The following is a 27,690-nucleotide window of genomic DNA, read 5'->3' as shown; positions in this document are numbered from 1 at the left end:
TCTGTTTTAACAACCAAGGAATAAAACATTTGATGACATAGCTTGTTTTTTTTTTGTTTTTAATTCAAATCAGATTGAAATTCCTCCCAAAGCAGTACTAATATACTTACAGAATAAACTATAGGCAGAGTGGCTTTAGACTCAGTCCACCGAATTGTAGTGCATACCTGACTGACAACACTGGATAACTTGACATTTAAGTGTCTGGTAATTGTCTGAGCAGTCTCATCTGTACCTCAAACTGAGTAGTTTCAATCAATATTCAAATGTCTTGGAGTTACCAGTTCATTGATCTAGAGGGATAGAAATATATACTGCTGTTAAGGAAAATACAAAAGCAGCAAATACTCTTAACTTCAATTACCTTTATACAACAGCTTTCACCATGATTTTTTCAGTCCTTAGGTATCAGTGATAAATCTTTACCTATCATGCAACATCAAGAACTACTTCTAGGTAGAACCTAGAACTACTAGGTAGAACCAACTAGGTTGCTATAACTGCATAAACGTATTTTAAAAATACTGCAAAGCCATATTAAACAGGTAGGACATTACTACAAACATCTGCTGCTTCTGAAGCCATGGACCATGGCATTTTTCTTCATGCAGTGCTTCATGGGACAGGCTGCAGAAAACCGATCAGCTGGAACACACATATTCCCTGAAGTTCACCTGCAACAAGCATTTCATCATCCAACTAATATGTTCAGGTATATTTGGACGCCTATTATCCCATCATAATTAGGCAATTTCACAGAGCCAAACAAGTATGCTAACAATGCTGAATTTCAGTATTATGCATCAAACAAGCACCCCAAATTAACAAGGCTTCAGTCATCTGCCCTGAAAAACACTAAAAAGTTTTAACTCAAGCTCAGCAAAGTTGTAAAGGGCAAGATCTTCCAACACAGCCTTTAGAAATCACAGAGACAGTTACAAGCGTTTCCCACAGTATAGTACAAGTTTAATTGTGCAAAAATACAGTCATTAAGACTTCAGCTTTGTTGTTAACTGACCACAGTTACAGTGATTTACATGTACTGAAACTGGTGTTGTAATTGGAGCAAATACACCATAACTGGTGCTGGGACATGAGCAGAGGTTCAGTACATTTAGATACTGTTCTGAAATTATTTAGATAACCAGTATTTAACTACCGTACATAAAGACAATCAAATAAAAGACATCTAAAATGAAAGCTAGTAGCAGATTAATGAAATTTAAGGTTACACTAACTGTAAAGGACACATAATATGGCTTAGAGAGATTTCCCCAGTGATGGCCAAGAATCAGCCTGCAATACAGCAGGTATGAAGTCTAGCTCCTCTTCATTCCAGTATATGTTGTGTTTCAGCAAAACTAAAGACTTCCTCATGTCACTATTTATTTCAAACACAGGAAGACAAAGCATTACAAAGCTTTAAAATTGTGTTTAAAACTGACAGCCTAATGGTGTTGGAGAAGAAATAACTGAGAAATTTCTATTTTTAAAGAGTCCTACTGCAGCTGACACACAATATAATCCCAGAGCTTAATCATTTGGCTCCACCACTTCATAAAACAAAAATATCACAAAATACACCCAAAAGGAATGGTATTGCTGAATCCCCTCAGCCCTGTTAAACTCTTCCTATAGTGCCTACATCACTGAGAAAAAAGTAGTTTTCAAAGCAATTCCTCTCCTTGCATATTTGAGTTTTAACATAACTGGATCAGACATTCTTAATTTTATCCAGTGCAGCTACTTTTTGGTCTTAACAAATCTATGTGCTTCTTTCACAAGTGTTTCGACATCTTCATTATCCTTGTCTTCTAAACTTGGTTCCCAATCAGAATCTTCATCAGTAGGTTCACACTCCTCTTCCTCATCATCTATGAAGCTGTCATTAAGATCGTATTCATTTGGTTCACCATCATTGTCACTGTCTTCCTCCAAAGCCCTTTTTCCTGTAGGGACAGAAAAGTAACAATATATTCAGGAATCACAAATGTAGAAATAAAAAGACCATCCAGAGACCATCTAGTTAACCTGTCTCTAAAAGCGAAAGAATCAACTAAAGCACCAATTCTGACAATTTTTGGTTAGATTTTCAGAACTCATGAAACATTTTACCACCTCTCTCTGACACCTACTGCAGTGCTTATCTGTCTAGAAAGCTTTCCCTAGTGGCTTAAATCCAAGTTTCTCTTCACAGTGAAGCCAGAAGCTTATTACTTGTCTCTTTGCAGCATGTTTTATTTCATGTTTCTCTTTATTATTATTATTTTTTTTAATCTAGGCTACACTACCTTTGATTTTCCCCTTATCTGTCATGCTTTCTGTACATCTGATCTTTGATGCTCTTTTCTGGAATCCAAGTGTTTTTCACAATGTCACGGCCCAAACAGAGCTCCAGGTAAGGCACTGACCATTCTGGGCAGACATAAGGTACTATGTGCTTAACCTACAATCATCTGGTTAATAAGAAAAAAAAAGAATCAACACTATGAACACTTTTCATAGCTACATTTCTCAAAATATTGAAAAAGAACATTAAGATATTGTGTATTACAGCCCATGGCCTGTTTCTGCAAAACTACTACTTAAAAGCTAAGAAATGATGTAGCTGATTACCCTTCATTGCACAGAATACAGTATATTACAAATTACATTTATTTTCTCTCTCCAATTTACAACGATTCCACGTCCCTACTCTGTCCCCTCCAGGGCACAGACTGCAAGTCCTCCCGTCCACGTATGGTGTCCAAGTATAATGTCCATCCTCTGCTCCCTGTGCAACATTATCAGACAATACTCACCTGTTGTCTCTAACCATAATTCTTTGAGAGCTGTCACAGAACCAGGCTGGTTTCAAACAACTGTAAGCAGAGGCCACATTTTCTACTACCACTTTGAAACCAGTATATGGCCTCCTAACTGCCAAACCAGAGTTTAAGTTGATTAGCATACAACTTCCTGGCTTCTCTCTCTAGTCTCTATGATCACACCCATTATTCATGATTTTCAAGAACCACGTATACCCCGAGATTGGATCCCAGGGTGTGCAAGTTTGTAAGTACTATTTAACTTCTGTTTATCTTGAAATGAAAACACCCTTTGTCACTGGTATTAATGGTATCAGATTTACCTTCTAAGCAAAAGACAACAAAAAAAGAATACACATTGCAGCCTACTTCTATATACAAACAATACATCTTTCTTAATGTTTAGTGTCTGACTACTGCTAGATGGCTATTTTGCCCCTACATTTTGTCTTCATTCATACACACAGAAGCTATTTTATACTCTCATTCTCTGAGAATCTTACACAGCTTTTATTTCCTGTTGTTTCCTGAGGCTCTTGTGACAGAAAATAATCTGCTAGACCCCTCACCTCTTAAGTTCTCAGCTTGGATCTACACTGGATAGTTTGTGCTTCCTTACTGAACAAGGGTTAAGGAAATGCCAAACACTGAACACTTCTTTTCCAAGCTGAATGCAGCCTACCTGTTTCCCAGTTCCCTCAGCCTATTTTCTTACACAGTCTTCTAACCTTCTATCTATCTTCAAAACTTACCATTTTGCAGTGCATTTGCCTTCTGCCTTCATACTATTTCACAATACTCTGTATTGGCAGGAATCTAAGACTAATAAACCTCTCTTTACAAGGAATGGATGCTGCTCGCTTCACATTCCCAAGCTTTTTTTGGACAGCTTGTCTTGCAGTATTTCTTTAATTGTTCAAATATGTTGGCAAATTCACCCATTTAAACCAATTCTGCTATTTGGAGCATTGATTTGGCAGCAGCTTTGTACAGACACTACCATGGCGGTAGTGCATTCTCCTTTTATTTATCAGCAGCTGTGAACTTTCAACAAGTTTATTCCCACTGCTTCCTGATTTTGATAGACATGCTTATTAACATGCTCTACAAGCTTACGCTATTTCCCTTTTTTCACTATTTCCATTTTATTACATGTGCACAATTTCTCATTAACCACACTGCATTAATATACCAATCATGTTATTCTGCCCTTAAGTCATATTCCTGAGTAAAACCATATTCATTCCTCTTCTCAGCCTCTGTATGTTTTCCTTTATCTTGTGTAGAGATAACCTGTCAACAATCTCATGAAGATAATTCGTCCGTTGTCATTCTGTTAATTTTTGTCATTATCTGTCATATGAAATTATAGATACATACTTTGCCTCAGCTGCAGACCCCAGTCCAGATCAATTTTTATGTCAACCCTAAGTACTTCTTAGCAACCTGAGGTCAAAGCCTCAGGTACTCAAGCTGTGTGCATGTGGTGATCAAAAGAGAACACCAGTGTCTTGCGTAGTCAGATCCCATCCTCTAACAGTTGCATTTTTCACTAGTGGGAACATTAGTATTCCAGAATTATGTTATCGTCTGATTAATGTTTTATGATCTCTAGCAATTCTCATCCAAGGATTCTTAAAGCATTTACAGCATTAGCCAAGTCTCTCAAAGATGCACTATTTTATGGGTAAATTGTGTTATAGAGACACTGAATGACCTCCTAGAATAAAGTCGGGTACATGTGACAGCCACAGATAGAAGTTGAGAAAAATTCCTAAAATTTACATTCTTTGAATGACTGACTGTGCACAACCTAGCAGAAAATCCTGAAAATGCCAACTGGCAATGTGAGCTGCAATCCACTATAATGCTTGCTGGTTTGTTGTCCATCAGTCTTCAGATGAAGTTAATCACTTCCATGTTTACCCATACCAGCAGAATTTCTTATAGGAATCCCAGCCCATGGTGTTACAGAATGAATCGTCTCAGAGGGGGAAAGGTCATAACAAAGATGCTAAATATGTCAAGAACAAAATCCCTCTTTTCAGATTACACTTACAAAAATAAGTCCAAGACCTACTTAGCAAAGAAAAGCCATTCTTCACTTTCACAGCACTTCGGATGATATTTTACAATAGAAGTAGGAATTCTGGCAAAGTATTCATTACTTCCATCAAAATACGTATTTTGCTGTTTTCCTAAAAACGCAGGAGCATATCATACTTTTCCTCCCTGTAGGTCAATGCTTTTAGATTCTTGTAGTGAATAATGCATTTCTTTCTATATCTTCACACTCCACCTCTTTCTGTTACAGTTTAATTCAGCCCTATAGCCCCCAAAGCAGCTCATTAAACACAATTCCGCCTTTTCTCTGATACCACATTTATAAAGATGACCTTGAAACTTTCTCTTAAAATATAGGCTCCATGGGGAGACTAGCTTACTGATCACCTCTTTAAAAAAAGAATCTGGAAGTTAGTTGCTTGGCTTGCTGGAAAAACTAGGAAGAAGTGTGCAAGAGAATGCTGCACAATCCACAGCAATAGCATGTCATTCATCTAGGTACTGTCAATTTAGTAGTAACGATTTAGTGACAGCGCCAACTCTTTTTTCTTCTTCTTACTTTCTCCCTTACATTATAGCTCCCTTGGAATATATCTCACAACATAGATTTCATTCCCTACAAGCAATTTGCAATCCCTTTGGTGGCAATTACCCTAAAGACATTAAAAACTAAACATGTCAAATGTCACAGTCAGTATCCTTTCTTCATGTCTGCTGGAATTTAAACACATTTGCATGGAAATTAATCCTGCTGTGCTCAACAGTGCAGTAGTGCCACACAGCATGAAATAAAGGTTAATGGAGCCCTGTCTGTCTCTGTGACCTTGCATGGCTTAATGTGGCTGCCTCAGATAAGAACTTACTGAGCCTAACCTTTTAAAAGCTTTGCCCTAAAGAGAACTAAGCAAGTCAGTCAATAAGACTTTGGGGAAAAAAGAGGCAGCATTAAGAACAGTATTTTAATTAGCAAATTCCCTTTTGCTCCCTGTGCAGAGAATATGATTTTTTTCCTGGTTCTTATTTAGTATGAAGAGCTGATTTTCACTTCCATGTTCAAGTTTCATGAGTTCACAAGATAACTCTTTTCTATATATAGCCATTCTTGACTGGCCACCTGCTGGGAGGTGTGCACATGGTATCTACCATTCATGTAAGGAAAGTGAAGAGTGAATATCATTAGACTTTCAGACTGCTCTTTAAAGCTCACTTTTAAATTATTTTAGAAAGCTTCACACATGGAAGCTGAAACAAAAGAAGTCTGGAAACAGACCTGAAGGTTTTAAAAACCTGGAGTCTGTACACATGCAACACATGAATTAACATCGTTGACAGCAGCAAAGCAAGCTAGGCGCACTGCTGGCAAACAGAAGATATATTTGGATAGAGTTTTAGAGTTTACATTATAAATAAAGAGAGCCTGTGCTACTACATAATCCCCACTGAAGACTTGAAACTGAAGAAAGAAGGATATGTATGTAGTCTACAGCAAAAGCTGCCCCCAACTCAAAGGCATTAACCTTCTTCTACACTTCAGCCCTAACAAGACAGTATCTCACTTGAAACAGATACCTCACAGTACATACAAGAAAAGCTCATTAGCACACGCACAGATATTATTTGATAGTTAAAGGCCAGTGCAACACAGAAGGAATATATAATGGTTTGAAAAGCAATCACTCTTCACAGAATCTTATCTAGTTGTATATGAAGTATCAGGTCCTTCTATCCAATTACAACCCTTATATGTATGGAAAGAGCATACAATTTAGCCATGTCTTTTTCAAAGGTGAAACATCAGTTTGATTTCCTGTCTGCTTCCAGAGAAGTACAAGTATGCTCATCCAGGTAGCTTACCACAAATTGAATTTCAGCACTACCAGTTGTAAAAAAGCAAACAGGGTTTTACTGAAGTGAAATAATAGTTTTTTCCTCAGGTAAGTATTATCATCTGCAGGACTTTTAAATGACCCAAAAAACACAGCATGGTAGACATGGATGCGCCCATTCACACAATTAGAACGTACTAACCATTCTTTGAAGTTCGCTGTCGGGTTCGTCTGTCAGTTCCTAACGAAATAAAAGTTACTAGTGAGGACAGAGTACAATCTAGTAGCAGTGTCATTCACATAGACTGTGAATAAGCAACCAATCTATTAAAACAAACACTGCAATGAGTATGCCATGTTCATAAGAGCCCTCCCACCCCCCCCAACAAAAAAACATTCTGTATTGAATGATTCCTGAGAGATTCACCAAATTAACTTTTTCTTGCAATTATAAACCATTCCCTCCCCAGAACGATCTCATTAAGACTGGTATTATTAAACAAAAAATTCAAGTACTTCAAAGTATTTAAGCATTTTACACCATTGCTTCAGTAAATGCAATTTCTCCTTACTAATGTCATAATCCCAATTGTTTAAGCAAACTACATTATCATTGCGTGTCCGTAACTGTTCTGCCATGAGTTCTTCTTTATTGCATTGGGATTTCACATGGAAAAAAACTCCAAGTGCAATACTCAAAAAAAAAGTACAAAAATGCAAATTTCGATTTGAATTCTTTAACACACACAACAAACAGAATCTCTCTATATTTTTCAACAATTACTGGAATAGGAAAGACTAGAACAGTTCAGAATAAGGAATCAAATTCAGTTTTAGTTATATTAAAGGAAGGAGGCATTCTTGCTATTTTTACTTTAGAGCATCACAAGACTTAGAAATTGTGTTAACCCAGAAATTCCTATCAAAATAAAAATACAAAGCAAGAGTGAAATCTCAAGATATAACACTCTTTGCAGCTGAAGCATTTCTGTGTACGTATTTTGCTATGGGGACAGGAGAAAACAGAAGAAAAGCTGTAAAAATAATTTATTGCAGTATCCATTCTAAATGTTGAACACTTCAGTAGTACCTACGCATATTTCCAGTTTTCATTCTCATACTACAGATCTGAACAGAGGGGAGAGATCTGGTAATATCACAGTATACCATGTTTCATTTCCATTAAAATCTATTACATTCGTGAAAATATTCAGATGCCACATGGTGTTGTTTTTTTTTCCCCCCCAATATCTAAGATACAAGAGCATACAAACCATGTCAATCCTCTGACCTATCTTGTCTCACCTCAGTCAATAAACACGTGAAGAAGTGAGCGCAAGTCTTAAGTGGCCAAGCAGCCTTCCTTATTACAGACAATGGCAAGACCTCAAACTTAAGAACAGCAAGAGTGCAATGCAATGCAGAGTAAGTTGCAAATAGTGTTTTTCGTTTCCAGTATCTTACAGCATTGTAATCCAAAATTTTTGTATCCATTGCTGGTTTGTTCCCCCACATACAAGCACTTTGAATTCTATTGAACAAGGTGTGATATTACCTGGAGGTGCAGTGTGCTTGTATTCCAGCTTATGCTGTGGATTCTTCCTGCAAATAAAACAGCAAAAGCATGATTTGTCACTGGAGGCCCAGACCTCCTTGATATTTTGTGCATATAGTCATAGATCAGAAAGCAATGAACGTCCTGAAACAAGAAATTAACTCATCAGCAAATTAAACAGTTTGAGAAAATTGCAGCATTTGTAAAGAATTGATTGTCTTAAAGGACCACATGGGAAGGCCACAGGAAGAATTACTCCTTTCTACAGTATGTTGCTGCAATCCAGTAAGTTCCATTGCAACTTTGCCTTGTCTTCTACAGAAACAATAGCATCAGAGCAATGAAAGAAAATTTGAAGCCAACATGCTCTTGGACCTCCAAAATATGCTCCCCTCATTCAAACTGTGACTAACACAGGTAATCAACACGCACCAATTTAATTCGTCCCTCCCACACCCCTCCCAAAATATTTATCCAATGTTGGATAAAAGAAATTAACTTAGTTTAACTTGCGTTGTGCTTACCTTGTTAGCATACTACAGGTTTTCCTCAGGACTGCATACTAAAAGAGTTTCAACCCCATTTATTTTTGCTCTGAAAATTTAGATGTTTCTAACTTTTTAAGAAAGCCAGTTCAGTTAGGTTATTTTCTGCTTCTGAAAATAAATAGCAATTAAAGACCACTATTCCAAAATGACACTCCCTTTGGCACTCCCTGAAACTTGAGATGAATTTATATAACTGCAGTGTGCATATACTTTACAAAATACCTTTGCCACAAAGACTGCCTTGTAAAACCATTTGCTTATGTGTTTTATTCTTCAAAAAGACAGAATAAAGTTACCCTTCAGTTTAAAAAAAAAATATCTTTTTTGTCACTGCTTGTGACAAATTCAGAACCTTCAACCAGATTCATAATTATACTTCGGTTTGGCAGTACCTGTAGATCGTGTACGCATTGATATTTATCTGAATGAAAAATGGAAATATTGCTTCCTACAAAAAAAAAGGTGCAGAAAAAACCTGCCTATTTCAATGTTTTATTACTACCATCAGTATCAGACCATTCAATCCTAAATCAAGACATCATGTTTAGATCATTCTCTCAATTACACTCACTTCAAATAGCAGCCAATAGATAAAGACAACAAAAACTATATGAAAACTCTTCAAACTTCATCTGTTGGTAAGTTTAAAGAATTAGCATTGTTTCATGGATGCCTCATATTCTCTACCCCAAAAGAATTAAATACAAATCAAGAAGTCATGAAGTTATATATAGCACAGAGGTTGTCTTTTCTCTGTTTTGTTTTTGGATAAGTAACCACTGCACTGCTGAAAAGCACATTGGTAATTTCATTACTGGCATAAACTTTTTTTTTTGCATTAGCTAAATATAGTATTGCTTTTTTTAAAAAAACTACCCGTTTTGTTACTTTTCATAAAGCCACTCTTTAGTATTATCATCATCATGCTTTCTGGAAGAGATTGTAGAAAATGCTCAGACGTGATCTCTATTAAGAGTAGCTGTAAGTTTCAGTATGCTCTCCCAGAAGTGCTATTTCCTCAGAATATAGGCTTTTCTCCATCGTGTCAACTACACAGTAGCCATTAAGATTCAGATTGAATATTAAGAACTATTTCTTTACCATGAGGGTAGTCGAACAGTGAATCAGGCTTCCTAGAGAGGTGGTTGATGCCCCAAGCCTGTCAGTATTCAAGAGATATTTGGATAATGCCCTGAATAATACGCTTTAACTTTTAGTTAGCCCTGAAGGGGTCAGGCAGTTGGACTCAATGATCTTTGTAGGTCCATTCCAACCTAACTGCTCTAAGATCTGCTAAATAAAGGTATAAAATCTAGACGATAAAGAAAAAAATATAGTAAAACTGTATTTTTCAGAAAATCAGCAGTGTTTAGAAGAAAGTGCAACACAGTAAACCATAAACTGGATTTTACTGCTGCTACCTGAATTATGCTTTCTATCAAATACTGATAAAAATAAAATAGAGCTTTTGTATAGTCTCAACATGCTTTATCAAAATTTAAACTAAAAATGATAGATCATGAGAAGCACGTAGGAATAAATTGTTTTTGTAAAAGAATGTTTAGCTATACAATGAGAAGTGAAAAGAGTCAATTTCTATGCTACTGAATACTTTACAGAAGTCAAGAATTCATGTTTGCTAGGCTGAAATCACTACCAAATGTTTTGCAAATATTTTGCTGCTCTGGAAGTAGCAGTCTATCCACAGTAAACTTTGGAAAGCAGCAAGAATTTAAGAAGAGCCATAATAATATACTACCCTCATGAGTTAACATCAAGAATTACTCGTTACTCTAGCATCACTAACTCCAGGGGAGAACAGTCTTACTCTATAAAATATGGAAAACTATTTACTTACTGCTTCTTACCTATAACAAGCGGTTCCATACGGACATTCAGGACGGTTATCATCATTACCTTCAGTTAAAATATCTGTTTCATGATAATCATCGTCGTTAGGGTGACTGAACTGCTGAAAGTGAATGGGATTCTTTCTGCAAAAAGATGAATGCATATATTGAGAACTGACCGTTCTGTTTAAACATGACAAGTGGAAATAAGAATGGCATTACTGAATAAGTGGCAACTCGTTTTTCGATCATTACATAAATAGGAACTTTTACTGTTTAACTTTATGCAGACCCACTTTCAGGATAACAGAAGTTAATTTTTGTCTCAGCATATGCTCCACAAGAAGTTAAAATGGAGATTCTCCTATTTGCCTTCAGTTTTTAACTTTCAGATCTCCAATACATGCACAATCTACTGAAGTAATCATACAGCATGAATCTTGCTCAGTGGCTGACCTGCGAAGTCATGACTCCCTGTGGAGCTACAGAAGCTTTATAGAAAGCTACTAATGAAGCCTCAACTTGAGTCGGAAGGGCCAACATATGGTAACTGCAGAAATGAAGACTCTCTGCACACTTGGGAGATTACGTATAGCTTCAGACAAACTGTTTCAACTACTACTTCTGTTGCATATGCAAGTTATTACTCACTTGAACACCACCACGTTACTCCTAATGTCCACTGGACAGTACATTGACCATGTTGTCAAGACTGCCTTGGCTACGATGACTTTTTTTTGAGGTATCCAATTATAATCTGAGCAATAAGGACAGGAACTTGTATGGTTAGGACCTAAGGGCTCTGCACAAAAGCTGAGTCACAACAATGTAAGCAATGAGAGCACATCCTTTTGTTCTACAACACTTACACAGTTGAATCCACAAAGAGCAAGTAGTAAATACACACAGATCACTGAAAGAACATTTTATCTGCTTCTAGTCAATAGGTTTGCATGCACACCATACAAGACAAGGCAGCTGTAAATGCCACTTAGAGAACAGTTAGCTTTATAAAACTTTTTTTAAGTGATGTTAAAAAGAACACAGAAAAACAACTGACTTCAGGAGAAATTCATGTAACAGACCAGAACACACTACAAAAATTATAAAGTTAACATACTGTTAACACAAGCAAACCTACTTTTTCCCTATGATTTCTTTTAGGAACACCTTTTTCAAGCATAACTTTTAAAAGCAGGGAATATGAGATATTTTAAAAAATGATTTTCCTAAAGACTTCCACAAATACTTCAGTGATTTACCATACTAACTCCCTGAGTATATAATCTTCAATGTGTTTGTGCAAATTATAAAAGTGAACTGCTTGCCTCAGGCAAGACGAGTGACAACTTTATATTGCAGGATAATTACTGTTTTAATTTATACTTGCTACAGCTGCATTTATAAACAAAGCCAGGGAAAAAGCTAGCTGCATATAGAGCTTCCCAACCGTTCACAAGTATTCTTTTCTTTAAATTCACAAATACCTGCTATGAACTTCATATGGAACAGCTGATGTTCATTTCAGCATTTCAACTACCACCACAAGAAAAAGTTGTTCTGTTACAGCTTTGTAAAATGATTAGTTAAGCACTGTGAGCTTTACTAGCCATTCAGGCCTCCTTCTAGGCATTTGAATAGGATTAGAAATTTAGTATCAATACTTTTAGACCCCATTTGCCTGGTATCTTTCACTCAAGGAACACAAAAAGCAAACTAAACTCTTCAATGAACTAATTATGAAAAAATACAGCATCCCTTGGATATATTTACATAGGTGACAGTTTTCTCATCATGGTCTTTTCTGTTAATTTCTGCAACCTACAGGATAAGTAAATACTGTTTCACTAGAAATCATGGCAAGGTTGCATTTACTTGCCACTTATTCCAGCATGAGTTCTCAGGAAATGTCACTTCTTATACCAAATTCAGGCCTTACGGAGCTGGCTGCTCATTTCTTTTCCCATTTAAAAATAAATGAGATGAAACCAAATCGTTTTGCTTGCTCTCATTTCTAAATGCATAAAGCTAAATTAATAGCAAAATTTGCAAGAACCTGAAGTCATCTGAGACATAATTAATCTCCTCAAGGGAAGCAACTAATGTTCTGTGAAATATTTTTTTTTCCTAGAATAAGATACACATTTCATTGCATTAACCGAGGAAAGAAGGCCTAATAGCTACCACTTAGACAAACTATTGTATTTTAGGAGATGCACATTTCCTTTCAAAATTTTTCTTCAAAACCTACTTGAGCAACAAAATTATTATTTTGTTCCTTATTAAAACCAATCCAAACCAACCCCAAGAGAATAAGGGAAGAGGGAGGAAGAAAAATGAAGGGGTTTATATGTACATCCCACTTACTAAATCCTTAGGCTTACGATTCTTTGGGGTGGTAGATAATGTTCCACAAAATGTGTGTTACCTATGGAGCATCTTAAACATGTTGAACTTCAGATGCTCAGGATTAGTACAAACGTCATCTTTTATCTTACCTTTACCTGGATAACTTGTGCTTATTCCACTCCTATGTGTTGTCCAATGATATCTAGCAAAACAAATATAAGCAGAGATGTGCATAGCTTGTATAAAGTCAGCATTCCATCTCACAAAAATCTAGAGCTTACGTGCACATCTCCTCCCTTTTATTAAGGGTTCTGTTTGTTTTGAATTTTTAGGCACTAGATATTTAATCTGTTGTAATATTTAGATATTACAACTAAATATGCTACAACTTGAGTTGTGCTCCTACAACTGCTCCCTCAACTTACGCTTAGATTTTGGAAAACAGTTTAGAGAAAGGCCTGCTGTATGCTGGGAGTAGCAGCATTAGGTCAAAGCAAGAGCAACAAGTAGGCAGGACACAATGGCCAAGAAGGGCTAAAGGCCAAGAAGCTGTCATCACCCGCAGCTCGCTGCCTCCTGCAGCCATCACCCTCGTCTACTGATTGTCTGGCAGCCTCTTCGGAATCCACTAGCTTATGGAAATGGCAGAGAAAAACTTCCAAGCTGGAAGGTACAAATATGTCAGCCTAACCAGAAAGCTTTCGGAGTAGATCCAACAGCAGCCAGGTTGCTGAGGCATATATGCTGCCTAAAACCATATTTTAAGAATAAAGTTATGACAGATTTGCATTCTCATAAACAGTCGTACTAGCACACCCCACAATTACTGCAATTTTGCTATGCTTCACAGGAGCTCTGAAGTTGCAATGCAGAAAACCATGCAAGTAGAAATGACAAGAATCAATGAAACTGTCTCGAGCACAAGTCAAATGTTGCTCAGTGAAATATTTAGGACAGCTTTTCATCTGTGCAACTACCAAAAGTAACTTAAAAGTATTTCTAAAAATCAGAAGATGGGGCTTCTCCCGTATCTCACTTTTCATAATCACAGAGGCACCATTCACATAGGACACACCTAAGGTTTTTTTTCCTCAGCTACTACAGAAACTGATAGAAAAGATGTAACAGATTACCAACACTAGTTATAAAGCCATAGAATTCAAGCTTGAAGTTATGCCACAACTGTGCCCATGTACTATTTTTCAGTTCCAAATTGCGAGTTTTATTAGAAAACAGAACTCAAAAAAAAAGAGAAATACAAGTTCTCAGCTGCTGGATTTACAAGTTTAAGGTGAAAGGAAAAATAATAAGTTTTCATAAACAAAGAGCAAAATGTTTGAAACAATGCACACACAAATCCAAAGGTTTATTGTGCCCTGCTCTGACAGCTATGGGAAAAAATTATACACATTTAGTCAGAACACTGTAGTGCAAACAAGCAAATGAATAAAAATATGGAGAATTGTGGGTTATAGTTTCAGTGATGAAAGTCTACCACACCTTCTAAGAGACCCTTCAAAAAGGGGGTTGGCTTTGGATTTTTTGCTTGTTTGTTGTACATTCCTTCTTCTTCCAACTTTGGAAAAGCAAGCAACAGACAGGAAAAAAAAGAAAAGTATTCAAAAAGCTAGCCACATGACAACAAATACGGTTTGGTACAACGTACACAGAGCCCTTCGCCTTCTAGCGGTAATAGCAGTCAGTTGCAGTTTGGTAAAGCTTCAGGCTATCTTAGAAGCAGAATCCAATACTGAAATATGACGACAAAAAAGAATCTGTGGAATGAGACGTGGATATAAAGCTCAATTCTTTCAAAAGCATTGTTTCCAAATCCGTAAATTAGTAAACTGAGCCACAGGTTCAAAACTATTTCCAAGATGTTTGTATTTGTTAGAGAAATTAATAAAATTAATAGAGCTAGTGTTTAAGCCTTTCAGATCAGGCTGTTTTACTAAGCACTTACCAAAGGTGCTCTTAACAGGAGTTTAAGAAATAAAGACAAACTCTGAAGAGCACTTAGTCTATGAATAAACAACATTTTACAAATAACAAACATATCTGACTGGAGAGTATTTGCAAAGCCTAAGGATTTCGAGAGGGTTGGTGGTTTGGGGTTGTTTGTTTGTTTTAAAACAGATTTACTTCACCCAGAAAAAACTTCAAGGAAATGCCACAATTACCAAAACAACACTCACACAGGATGTTGGCCCCTACAGAGCAGCTTGTTAGACAGTGTTAAAAGATATTTTTCATAGGGCTAAGTGATGGAGATGGAAACCAACTACCCATTGTACTCAAAAGAGCGCTCAAGGCAGCTCCTCTTCCTTAGGAACTCAAACTATTTTTGCTCAAGAAAAATGCTACACAATGAAAAATTGAATATGCTATAGATTATTTCCTTTAAAGCATCCATTCACAATACACTTTAAGTACACATTCTGTTAAAAATACAGGTAACTGAAATGACTTGCTAATCTCATAAAGTTTCCTCGAAGTCAAAGCTGATGTTTTTGGTACTTCATACTTACAGAGTAAGATTTTCTTGTGTATTATTCCATGACATGCTTTTTCTTATAACGTGGTACTTTCTGAAAGTATTGCTGCCAAAAGCTTTAGAATAAAGACCTAAGAACAAACATGCACATGCAGATTCCTATTCCACACAACTTTAACTAAAATTTCCTTTCTTAAATGTTAGGAATCATTCAGTATATCAGAGCATTAAATCAGCTCAACCCCCATATGTGGGAAAGCTAGCCTGAGAGGAATTAAAAGTAGCTGGAGCAAACTAAATGACGCATTTGTACTATTGGATCAGCTTAATTGTCTAACATTTTCATTATATTCATTAAAGGCAAAAATGGAGGTACATGAAAAAGATGCATGAAAACTAGACATTTGACATGACTTAACACAGCAGCTTTAAGCTTTTGATTTACAAAGTTATTTGCACATTGAGCATATACAACAATACATTTACTTATGCTAGTCACTGGTCTTCCTATTCTTCAAGCCCCCTGAAAATCACTGGGCCCACTGACCGTTTCCTGGATTAGCCTCATCTTTTGTACTTCTGATTTATGTGGTTTTATCTAGAGCTCAAAGTTGCCTTCTAAGACAGTTCTCTGGCCATTGGTCTGGCTCCAAAACCACCACTAGGTTTGATTTAGCAACAGGTGGCGCTCCAAATCTTTTCCAGGCAGAAGAAATTAGCAGGAGTGCATACACTAAGTTCTGATGTTTTAGAATTCCCCGGAACATCTGTATCACACAGAAGATTTGTACGACAGATCTTTCACCACAAATTGAGTGTTAGACAGGGAAGAAAAAAGATTTCCACTTGAAATACACCAAAGAAGCTGACCAGGTAGGGGTTGAAAAGGAATATGCAAGTATGCTTATTGTATTCCCAGGGAAGAAGTAGAATCTGAACAAGAAAACCTGACTGGCAAAGTTATAATAAAAATAATTTTTGATTACTTGGGGATGATAGTATTTTAAACGTTCAAATCATAAAGCATGCAATTACTTCAATAAATACAACTCTCTCCTGTAAAAGTTTTATCTGCTAATAAAACAAGCCTACAGGGCCTATGTTGGGCACTGCAGCCATTTACATCTCTTTTCCCTTCAGGTACCTGTACTTGGCTAGTACATGCAGTTTTTTTTGTTTGTTTTTGTTTTTCCTACAACACTTTGTTTTGTAATTTGCTGAAGTACTTCGTCCCTCCTTTGGGTTTTATTGGCAGTTAACAAGACCTCCTGGCTCCTCCTTTTATACTTTTAAAGCTGTATTTACACCATTTATTTCTCATCAGTCCCATGCTTACCGAAAAGATACTTTTTTCCAAATCAAACCTTGCAGTGACATTCTCGTTTTCTCTTCCACAGCTAATAAGTTACTTCTTAATAATATGCTAACTTAAGCTAGTTTTAATTTTGTTTTACCTGTAACAGCCTGTTCCATACATGCAAGGTGTCCTCTTACGCTTGATCTGTTTGGAGCTTTCTGAAGGATCTACAGTTCTGGTTGTATCAGAAATTTCAGTCTCGTAATCCAGATCTGCATCAGGCTCATGAGTCCCTTCCTGGGCACCAAAATATTGGGAAGTCCTGCCCCAGAGAGCTTGTTGGCTTGTAGAACCAGTGATCTGTTCTTTGTTTTCTGATTCCTCAATTCTATTTGTTTTATTGGAGATCTGACCTGTTGTTTTAGACCGTTTACTATGCAGCTGCCTATCATTTTTCTCCATAGCACTTCCATTTTTTTTTGTTTCAGTCTTGCCATTTCCTTCCATGTTTCCCATGGTACTCTCAAGAGGAAATCCAGATGCATTCTGTGGAACAAGGTTACATTTTGAACGACCTGAAAATTTACACTATTCAGAATTAAAAGCGTTAAGGTCAAACTCTATCCCATGTTGTCATTCTAGTTCTCAAAATCTTCTTCTCCACTTTTCATAGTCAAAAAAGCTGCTACACACAGCTGCCAAATGAAAGGTTTAAGTTAGAAATCACATACACAATATACAGAAAAACTTATCCTAGAATTTCCATCCTCAGCTGTGGTTCCCTCACAACATACATAAGCACCTCTCTTACCACCTCAACCTGTAAACAGCCTAAGCATTTTAGCTTAACTCTAGATTAAAAGTACTGTTCCTTAAAAATGAATGTGGGTTAGGCATGTGAGGATATAGTAATCTAGAACATTCCTGTACGAGAATCAATTTTAATAATTAAGTGCCAAAACATATTGGAGATATATATACACATTAATATTATTTTTTTAATGTGTATGAGAGATATATGGGAATCAATACATATACACCTTGAGCTTAATCTTTCCCCTAAGATATCTGCAACGCTTCAGCTCATGACTTCAAAATAATAAAAAAATCTTGTCGGGCAAAGATAACAGTTTTGACAAATACTGCATTTTAAATTAAAAATATGTATATATAACACTGAAAGTAAGAGACACACTTGCTTCAAATAAAGAATAGGAGGAGAAATAACCAAGACAAAAACAATGTCCCAGTAACCACCACATTATCTGGAAGCACACCTCTATTGAAGGCTGAGCTACTTTGATACACTACGGAACTATTCAAAGGTTTATCCTCGCTACAGTTCCTTCTCTGAAGTTCCAGCTCCAGTAAACTTACTTGGTTTTCACTGATGTGTTTGGCAGGGACTGAAAGTCAGCTGGTAGTTTTCTATTTGATCTTGTCCCTTTCAATGCAAATCTGACAACATGTAAACCACAACTGAAGACAATTATATATGAACAGCAATGTGATTAAGAAAGTAAAAATTCAGCATTAATATCAAATGGTCCTGACTGCAGTGTATTTAGTGAGTCAACTCAGGGACAAAGATGACTTTTATGAGGCTCCCAAACTAAATGCTTAAACAACCGCAATTTAGGAAGTAAGCCTTTAGGTGCAAAACGACAGTTTTTCTAACTTGCCACTCCCACTGGTGACTTCTCACTACTACATACTTTACTCTCCTTAGACATATAGAGGAAGATGATTCAACACTATCAGAGTTCTTATGATGATTCATTAAGAAACTGTTTGTAATCATGGAAAAAACAAACAGCATTACTCGCACTCATTATAACATGTCTATGACTGCACTGCCATCTGGTGGATGGCTAGCACTGTGAGTTAGGATTCATTTCACTTCTTGCCCTACAGCTAATTTCCCTCAGTCAGCTGAAATGTGACAGCAGAAGAGTGATTTTGGTTTTGATAATAAAATTTAAATGTTTCAGTTTTCTATGACTTATTCTTGCAAGTAAAAGTAATAATTATTTTTCCTACAAAGCTCAGAAGGCAATTTCTTACACTATGCTTCAGATAAAAACTATTTACGAAGTTTTGTAGTTTGTAAGTATGAAGCCATACTTATTTTCTCCTATTACATAAAACAATTAATTATATAGTCACTCACCTTACAATTTGACAAAGAAAACAGCACTGCAGCTAGTATAAATGTTCCTTGCCAACAGAGCTCACCATTCAGAACACTTTTTCAGATTAAGAGATCGTGTTATATTAAAACCACCTTGATGGGTAAGCTCAAACTCTCCACAAGTAGATCATTTCATTAACCTCAAGATTAAAATAATAACAACAACAACACCACGCCACTTGTCCGTGTCAGAACTGATGAAGCATACAAACCAATAGCATTCTATCAGATCCTATAACAGATCCAGGCAATCCTAGAGCTAGAGGCTAGGAACTCCAGGTTGTTCACTTAAAAATCGGTAAAAGTCTTAGTTTGTTCTCACCAGAAGGTGTTTTGAGGATCATTACCAATGACAAACATCTTCTCATTATTAGCAGTGTACTATCAGTAAGTATGTAACTGTCCATAAACGCAGTTTTACTTTGAAGACATACAGCCTCATTAACCAGTCAGTAGGACTGAAGTCTGTTTGCTCATGACCACAGACCATTCTGGATTTCAGATGACTTTCTTTCCTTTTTTGATTCCTGTTGAAATAGCATAAACACATTCTGCCACCTTTCTACAAAATTTAGCAGTTGATGAGGCTTGTATCATAGTTTTCTGGCCATAAAACTTAACCAATTAGAATAGCACCACTCTGGGGAAAAAGTCCACAGCTGCGTTACATCAGTGTCATACCATCACCTACCCCCGAAAAGGGTTCTCCATAAAAACAAACCAAACTCCAAGCCACAGTTAGCATGGCTAGTAGACCAGTAATTTGGCCTCTCAGGCCTCCTGCTGTAAAGCGGAAAGTCTGGGATTTCCATGGAACATGCACAGCCTAGATTCCAGGTCCCAAGAAAGAAGCGCAGAAAAACACTCGTTACCAAGTCTCCGAAGGCATCCAGAATCCTTGCAGCAGAGCTGTCCAATAAACTGGCATTTCAAAAACAACTGTTAAACACAACAAATCACAAGCAGAACACACAATTAACATGGCAAACCCAACCTTACATTATGACATTGCCAACTAGGTTCTTATTTTTGAAATACAGGTTTTGCTGTGAGCAGAAAGTTACCTCAGATGAAGGGGGGGTCAAACAGCTCCTTTCCTCTTCATCTTCCTCTTCATCTATCAAATTCTCTTTAATTTCAGAAGCTAATCTTTTTCTCTGCAGCATGTTTACATCTGATTTTAATGATTCCATATTGCTCTCTCCCCTTTCTTGGCATTTTATCTTTCTAGTACCTAAAAAAAAAAAAAAAAAAACACCTTTTGGAACCCAACTTCTACAGTGAAATCCTGATTGCAGTAGAAATCTAAACTTATATCTGAGTAGAACACCAGGCAAAAAGTGTGAGGAATAGCAGCAGTTGCACATGCAACTTACACAATTTTTTCCACTTCCTGTACTCCCAATTTAATTCCGCTTACAGGAGTAAAAACTACTTTTTAGATTGAAAAAAATTCAGAGAAAGCTTGTTGGAGAAAAAAGGGGGCAGAGGATATTCTGGACCGACTGTATCAGTATGACTGACAATTAACCTGATCAGCTCCTGTTGTGTAAATGGTAAACAAAATATCCTAGGACTTTTTACTACAGACCTTTCATATAAATACCACTTCAGATTACCAGCTTATACAAGCAAATTAATTATGACATAGTAGAATCAAGGTATGCCTACTTGCCTAGAGAATCACATCATACTTTATTATTTCATCAACCAGTAACTGACAGAGAAAGTGAATGTTGTGTCTCTCTTCGGAACGCTTCATATCCTAGAAAACTATGAGGTCTCTGTGCTGAAGTATCTTCTGTGTATACGGCCAGGAAAAAGCTAGGGCCATGGTCCCTTTTTTGTTACGTTTCCATCTGCTGCAAAACGCGTTCAGAAAGAAGAAATTGATATTAGGAGAACCTAAACTAGAAGGGAATAAATTGGTTACTTGAATGTGGAAAAGGCCAGGAATTAACAGTACAGAAACTGTCTAGAATTTGCACCCTTTGCAAAACAGAAACATTTTATAGAAAAGGACTCCACCAGAACACTGCATTGTCAGCTGTCCAGAAAGAGTACTACCTGGCACAGACCAAAAAACACCACAACAAAAAAATAATAATAATAATTAAAAAAACACTACCAGGGAAAAAAAAACACAACAACAATCAGAAAGAGCCCTGTTACATCTCCTCTGTCATTAATCATATGGACAACAGAATTAAGTTTCTGAAGTCTCTGTCTCTTGCCAGGCACAGAACATGGAAAAATAAAGTAATGAATTAATATTTTGTACCACCACAATTATCATTTAAGAAAATGAGATCAAAGCGCATCAATGTGTAGTGGCATGTAAACCTACCTCCTTTCATTGCAGGCTTAGAAATCCTCTGAACCAGGAGGTCACTTTCCAGCATCCAAGACGGAAGCACCCTCTTCCTTTGAATAGATTTTGACCGTTCATTTTCATCATCATCACAAGGAGGAACCTGAAACATTATTTACTGTTTAGTTCCTTTTACTAGGTACAAAATAGGAGATAAAAACTAGAACACAAGTTTGTACGTGATTATGTCCTTCACACACAGCCTTGATTACTACAGTAAGGGCTGACATTTATTGGACTTACTTGTTATCTACTGTACAATGATGTTGCCCAATGTATCCCTATTTTAGCACAGTGATGATGGATATACAACAGAAGCTTTAAGAAAAAAATACTGTATGGAGCCAGTGGGATTATCAGACTTTCTGCAGGCCATTTTTACTCAGTAACAATAAAACCAACAAACAACGCTAGCTTTGAAAACACTATTTTGGTGGACGAAATGCTGCCTGCCAGGGAAAAACAGAAGGGCTGTTTACTTGTGCATTTGTTAGGATTTTGACACCACCACTCCATCACAGATATATGATTCAAATGAAACAGGCTGCTAGTACACTCACAGCCCATACAAGGCATCTACAGTCTAACTATAGTATCTCCAGATATAAATTTCAGACTCTTTTACCCTGGCTGGAAGAAGAGCCATTTGTTACCCTGGGCCTTCAAACATACTTCCGGGCAGTTATTGATACAGAGACCAGAATTTAAGACTGTTTTGCAGTACTATGTTCAGCTCTAATATTGTTATGCCAAAATCTTCATGTAGAAATAGCTACATGATTTTTGTATATTTCAGAGAGCAAATTGCCGTAACATAATCATAATAAACAGAAATACACAATAGAAATTTATTCACTTTTCAGGAAAAAGAATTTAGAAAACACCTTTGCTTCATTTTCAACGCATGCTTGCAAATATTTAAAAAATTAAGGACCCACCAGAAGCGTAGAATTAGAGTCATTTTGTCTTATTTTTGCAATTCCCTGCATCTCAGTGGTGGAACACGATGGCTCTACTAATGACAGACTACAGGACATCTCAACAGGATGAACACTTGCTGCTGCTTCTGCAACCTCTGGATTGTTTCTGACAAAACGAAGTAATTTTGTTGAACAAACTCATCATGAATACGAACACGTACTTTTAACCTGAACAGAGGCTGATCTGAACTTTTACCATTAATACACTTCTAAATAGAATCTAACATACTCTTGCATCAACTAACAAAGGAAATCAAGATACCTTCTTGTTTAACTTCCATTGAAAGAACTTTGAACAAACAATGTTCAAATCATTGCTGATCCTTACTGCAGTGTTTCTGTTGACTGAGTATCTAATTTGTAATAGTCAATGCTATGATAAAACTTTGATGAAGTTGAAGTTACAGCTTAGAATTTGTTTTACTATAAATCAGTTTAATTGCTTATATTAGCTCCCTCCTAAATATGAATTGCTATGTGCTTCTTACGAAATAAGAAACACAGATTTTTTATACGAATTACCTCCATTTACTTCTCACTTTCATCTTTGAATTCAAAAAAGTTATTTGACTTTACAGACATAACGACTCAAATTCTTTGATCAATTTCATGCTGCATTTAAGACATTTGCCATTGGTCATATATTAGAAAAAAACGGTTTGCTGTGTGCTAAAGTTAAGCAACATTTGCATTACTGAAAACCATTATATTTCAAGAGAAGTTCAACTCATCCTCAAATTTAATACTTCAAAGAATCTACTGAGTGGAGGAACACTAAAAACAAATCCAAAACCCCACATTTCTAGCACTGAGACCATTTGTCAATTCACCTCCTAGACTTCATGGTTTCTGGTTATACCCATTCAGACCTTAAGTGAGAAAGATTTTACTTAACACTAAGAAAAAGCCGTTAGTGAGAACAGCGTCATTTTTTGCAGGTATTGATACCTTACTGTGCTCTCCACAGGATGAGCAGAAATGACCTTGAAAATGTATTTGTCGACCAGTAGGGAAAAGCTATCACCAAATTTCAATGAGTGCCATTCATGTGCTTCCAACGGCAGAAGACGACCATTCTCAGGAGACTGATAAAAGCATGGATTTACATGAATCTGTGAGATAGAAAGAACAATCAGCATTTTTTTTTTAAGATTAAAAAAGCATGTATATATGTTTAGCATATATACAATATACAAAAATACAAAAAGCATGTACGTTATGTTTAGATAACTCCCTCCCACAGTTCTGTCATATACAACAAAGCCCTTATGTCACAGTAATAGCTACAGCAATGCTGCAATGTTGAAACGTTAAAGACAAAAAAAGGCAGATACACTAGTTACCACTAACTAGTTCAAATAGTTCTGCTTTTTTTTTTTTTTGGTTTGTTTTTAAATATCTACAATTGACTCCTAAAGTTTCAATCCAAGCTGATGAGCACACCACAAAAAAAAAAGATTGTATGAACTGGTGTTTTGCCTATTACTTTTCAAGTTTACCTGCACCACAGGTTAGCAAGCTCCTGGGAGGTTTCCCCTAGAGGAGAGGGCCACAGATCAAGTTCGTAGGGCTACCATTGTACGGATTAGAGAACAAGGATATGAACTGCCATTTGCATTCAAATCCTACGAGGCAGTCACAGAGAAAAAGCCATGGACCGAAGTGAGGCCCAAATCTGAGAACCACCAACCACAGCACAAATAACAGGCTTGTGATACCAAAGCAGCCCTCCCAGCACTGGTGAGCAAAATAGTCATTAATCTATAAAAAACAGAAACTACCACAATCATATCTCATACCTCAGTATAGCCTATGCACAACCTCCGAATCAACTGCAACTATATAAAGATTTGACAAGTCAGTTATTGTACCAACATTTCAATTTTTTTAAAAAGAAAAAGGCTTGATTAGGTTTATTACAACTGAGTTTATTTGCAAAAAGGACATGCTTTGATCAAGACGCAAAAGCTGTAAATTCAGAGAGATTTCTGAAGAAGAGAGAGGCAGTCAGTATAGAGAATGGATCCCTGTCTCAAAATTGTAAACAGGACTACATAGTAATGATCAAACCTCTGCAGTGTTTTGTTTTCTTTTAATTCACCTAACAACTATTCTGCAAGAGAAAGTTAGTAATGTTACCTACAGACAGAATGACACAGTAATGGGAAAACAAGGACTACAAAAAGAGAGCAAGGTGAACTGAATGCTATTCTCAGATGAAGCATAACATCACAGGAAAATCTAAAACTGTATAATTATAGGTTGGCTCTATACGCAGAATCAGAGAGATTTAAGTTACCGGTTTGATGCGAACCTGGCCATCCACCACTTCCAATATGGCATGTTTTCGGGATACTCGCTTATCTGTAATCTGAAAAGCAGAGACAACTGCTGTGAGAACCATGTACTTCAAAGTCAATATAGATTCCTTTTGCATCAAAATGAGCAAGTTCCCAGATCTAATTGAGCACAGTTTTAACAGGATTCACTTTTTATATACTCTACTGCTCCAGACTGTTTTAAAACAGTGAAATCAGTGCAGCTTCCCAAAATTTGACTCTCTGCTAAAAGCTGGATAACAACATTAAGATTCAATTTTTGGAATCAGAAGCCTAAGGAATCCAGCACTTCTTAGCAAGTTCTCACCAAAGGCAACAAATGTGCAGCTCTGAAGTGAGACCGTTTACTCACTCAGGTGCTTGAAGCTGGTTTTACAAGCTTCAGTTCAGATGTACCAGATTTGAAATGCTTTTCAACTGAGAGAACACTGAAACTGCACTCTCTTTTCTTTAAGTATTTTGGCTTTCCACTAGTCAACTCATTAACAGAGGTTTGGGGGGGCGGGGGGGGGGGGGCTAATTACTGTTCTATTCCACCATAGGACCACTTAAGAGTCATCGTTCTCCCTTTCACAGCGTTTTGCATTACACAGAAGTCACAAGCTGCCTAGCTGAACTTTTCATTTCATCATAAAGAGAAACACAAGAGGTCAAACTTTGCCCCAGACAGATCCTTTCAGGTGCCTCTCAAGAAATTTCAGTTCTGTGTTTGCTCCCCCCACCCTTTCCACAGGCAGTGGAGCTGTCAGTGCACTTGAACAAAGCACCGGCACCGGCGAATGTAAACCTGTGGTACCAGTTTGTGCTCCTCTAAACTTACACTTTTTGGCTATCCAAACACACGTTCTCTCTGGAAATTGTTTAAAACCAAAAAGCAAAAGTTATTTCTAAAGAAATTATCACCTAATTTTGAGAAATAAGAGTCTACAGCCCAAAGAAAATCTTAACAAGTTAGGAAAAGGTGATCACTCTTCAGACTACAATCTCTAACAAGCACATTTAAACAACAGGCAAACAGATATTCAAGTGGATAAACAAAATAAAAAGCATGTAAAATAAACAGTCAACATCTCTGTATTCTGTAACTTAATAGCCCGGAGCATGATGATTACATATACAAATAGTTTAACCTATTAGACCATGCAGACCCATGTTGAACACCCTGTACCTACATATATTTATGCCACATAAAAGTTTTGCCTGATGTTTAAACAACTTTAAAGTATGCTTTAGAAGCATTAGCATTCAGTAACAGTTACCTCTTGGTTCTTCAAATGCGAGGAGTGAACCAGTAGCTTTTAACTGAAATTCTTGTTATTCTCCACTTCCAGAAAGTTTACCGACTTAAAATAGTCAGCTAGAACTACAGACCCAAAAACAATCACAGTAATTTTACCACTGGGTCATTCATAAAAATGTAATACTTGGCCACATTTTGAATAAGGAAAAAAGGTTCCAAAGAGCAAACTGCCATCGCAAGAGATAATCATTTTGCTATGGATCTGACAGATTAGCCAGCACAAAAATGGCTATATTGCAACTACCCATGCATTTATTCTCTTAGAGCTTTTGACCCAACATTTTTAACAATCCTTACATGTACAAACTTTAGCTAGTCACAAGTACATGCTGCGGGATGCCAGCTTGGCTACCAGCATCAAAAAACCTCTGTCCAGGGAAGAAAAAGCACATCTCACAAGACCTGAAGTCCTCATCTGAGTTATCTGCTTACTCTGCAGTCTTTCACTTTTGCCTCCAGGCAGAATATGGAGAAGATGTACTACATATTAAATCTGCAATGGCCACATACTTTTGTTTGTCAGCACTAACACACAGAAGTATTACATCTCCATCATACACAGCATGGGGATCTGTTGGTTTTGTGACTTGGCAAAAGCCAAGGCTGCTTATACAGCAGCAAGAGCGTCCATCACAGTCAGTCACACTCGTGCTCCAAAAAGCACTGAAACAGTACAGCGGTTTGGAGCTTCTGTTTAGAAAAGGCTATAAACTGCAACAGATTTTAAAAGGATTTTATGTAAATAATGTAAATTAATTAACATAATTTGGTAGAGTTGAAATCCTCTCATAACTATCAGACATAATGCCACTGCCATAACAGAAACTACTGAAGGCTGCAAAGACCTTTTCCTACCCTACTGTGCTAGAAATAAGCAGAGACATTTTTCTTCTTTTTAAGGTGCTTGTGAAAACCTGAGTCAAGTTTTCTAAACATCAACTACACAAAAAACAAAGTGAAAGCACTTGAGAAGCAGACCGGCTGAGAACAGACCCAGAATCTCATAGTTTGGTATTCTGATGTAACGGGTGTGATATTTAGGGCAGCGCACCCAGACCTGAGTGGCAATACCCCACTTTACAGACTTACAAGGCACCTGCCCATGAGAAGCCCCTAGGGATGCAGAAGCGACTCTGTGGCTTTATTGATACTCCACTGACTCTCCACAGAAAGCTTGAGAAGTTATCCCAGCACCTCAACTCCTTAATATTCAACATCCCAAGCGAGCCCTTCTCTCTGACAACCTCACCCCTCACTCCCACGTACAACCGAGGGATCTACCCTCGGGTTTCCCTACCCCAGCCCCCAAACGATGACCGGGGGGTCCTTTTTAGCACACCCGTGGAGAGCAGCAGCACCCAGCAGTAACATTTCCCCTCAGGTACGAACCAAGGGCGCTGCTACTAGCACGGAGAGCACTTCGCCTCGGCCCCCCAACAACAACCCCAAGCGGTGGAAGGCTGCGCCCGCTCGGGGCTGCCCCCTTCTCCCTTCACCTCAGCCTCCCTCGCCCCCTCACTTACTCCCAGCAAGGGACCACGTCCCAGCAGCGTCTCCCCGGGCGGCAGCGGCACGGGGCAGCCCCCATCTGCCGGCGCCAGCCTCACCCCCGCCATGACGGGCGCCGATCTCTCAGGGCGCCGCGCCCCTCCCCACCCAACGACCGAGCGCCGCCATATTGGCGCTTAACCCCCCCCCAACACACACAGAGCTCCGCCC

General features: G+C 37.5%; 1 protein-coding gene across 3 annotated transcripts; it reads right to left on the bottom strand.

The window, feature by feature from the left end:
• Window positions 1-944: 944 nt before the first annotated feature.
• Window positions 945-27,690, bottom strand: APLF (aprataxin and PNKP like factor). 3 transcript variants are annotated; one of them, XM_040553150.1, is made up of 11 exons: window positions 27,495-27,690; window positions 24,632-24,703; window positions 23,281-23,444; window positions 22,291-22,438; window positions 21,329-21,455; window positions 20,046-20,215; window positions 16,948-17,336; window positions 10,669-10,794; window positions 8,253-8,299; window positions 6,900-6,938; window positions 945-1,949 (listed from the first exon to the last, which is right to left on the bottom strand). In XM_040553150.1, exons 1-11 carry the CDS (start codon window positions 27,585-27,587, stop codon window positions 1,744-1,746), a joined length of 1,581 nt encoding a protein of 526 aa, XP_040409084.1. In that variant the 5' UTR covers window positions 27,588-27,690; the 3' UTR covers window positions 945-1,743. The 3 variants fall into 3 exon arrangements, 2 of the variants coding, with proteins under 2 accessions (XP_040409084.1, XP_040409085.1); XM_040553151.1 differs by having other exon boundaries at window positions 24,647-24,703; window positions 27,495-27,674; XR_005818600.1 differs by lacking the exon at window positions 945-1,949 and adding an exon at window positions 13,149-13,201 and having other exon boundaries at window positions 6,899-6,938; window positions 27,495-27,676.

This window comes from Cygnus olor, chromosome 3 (genome assembly GCF_009769625.2).
Source record: "Cygnus olor isolate bCygOlo1 chromosome 3, bCygOlo1.pri.v2, whole genome shotgun sequence".
Classification (NCBI taxonomy): Eukaryota; Metazoa; Chordata; class Aves; order Anseriformes; family Anatidae; genus Cygnus; species Cygnus olor.
The sequence above is the reverse complement of the archived record's forward strand: the minus strand, read 5'-3'. Positions and strand labels throughout refer to the sequence as shown.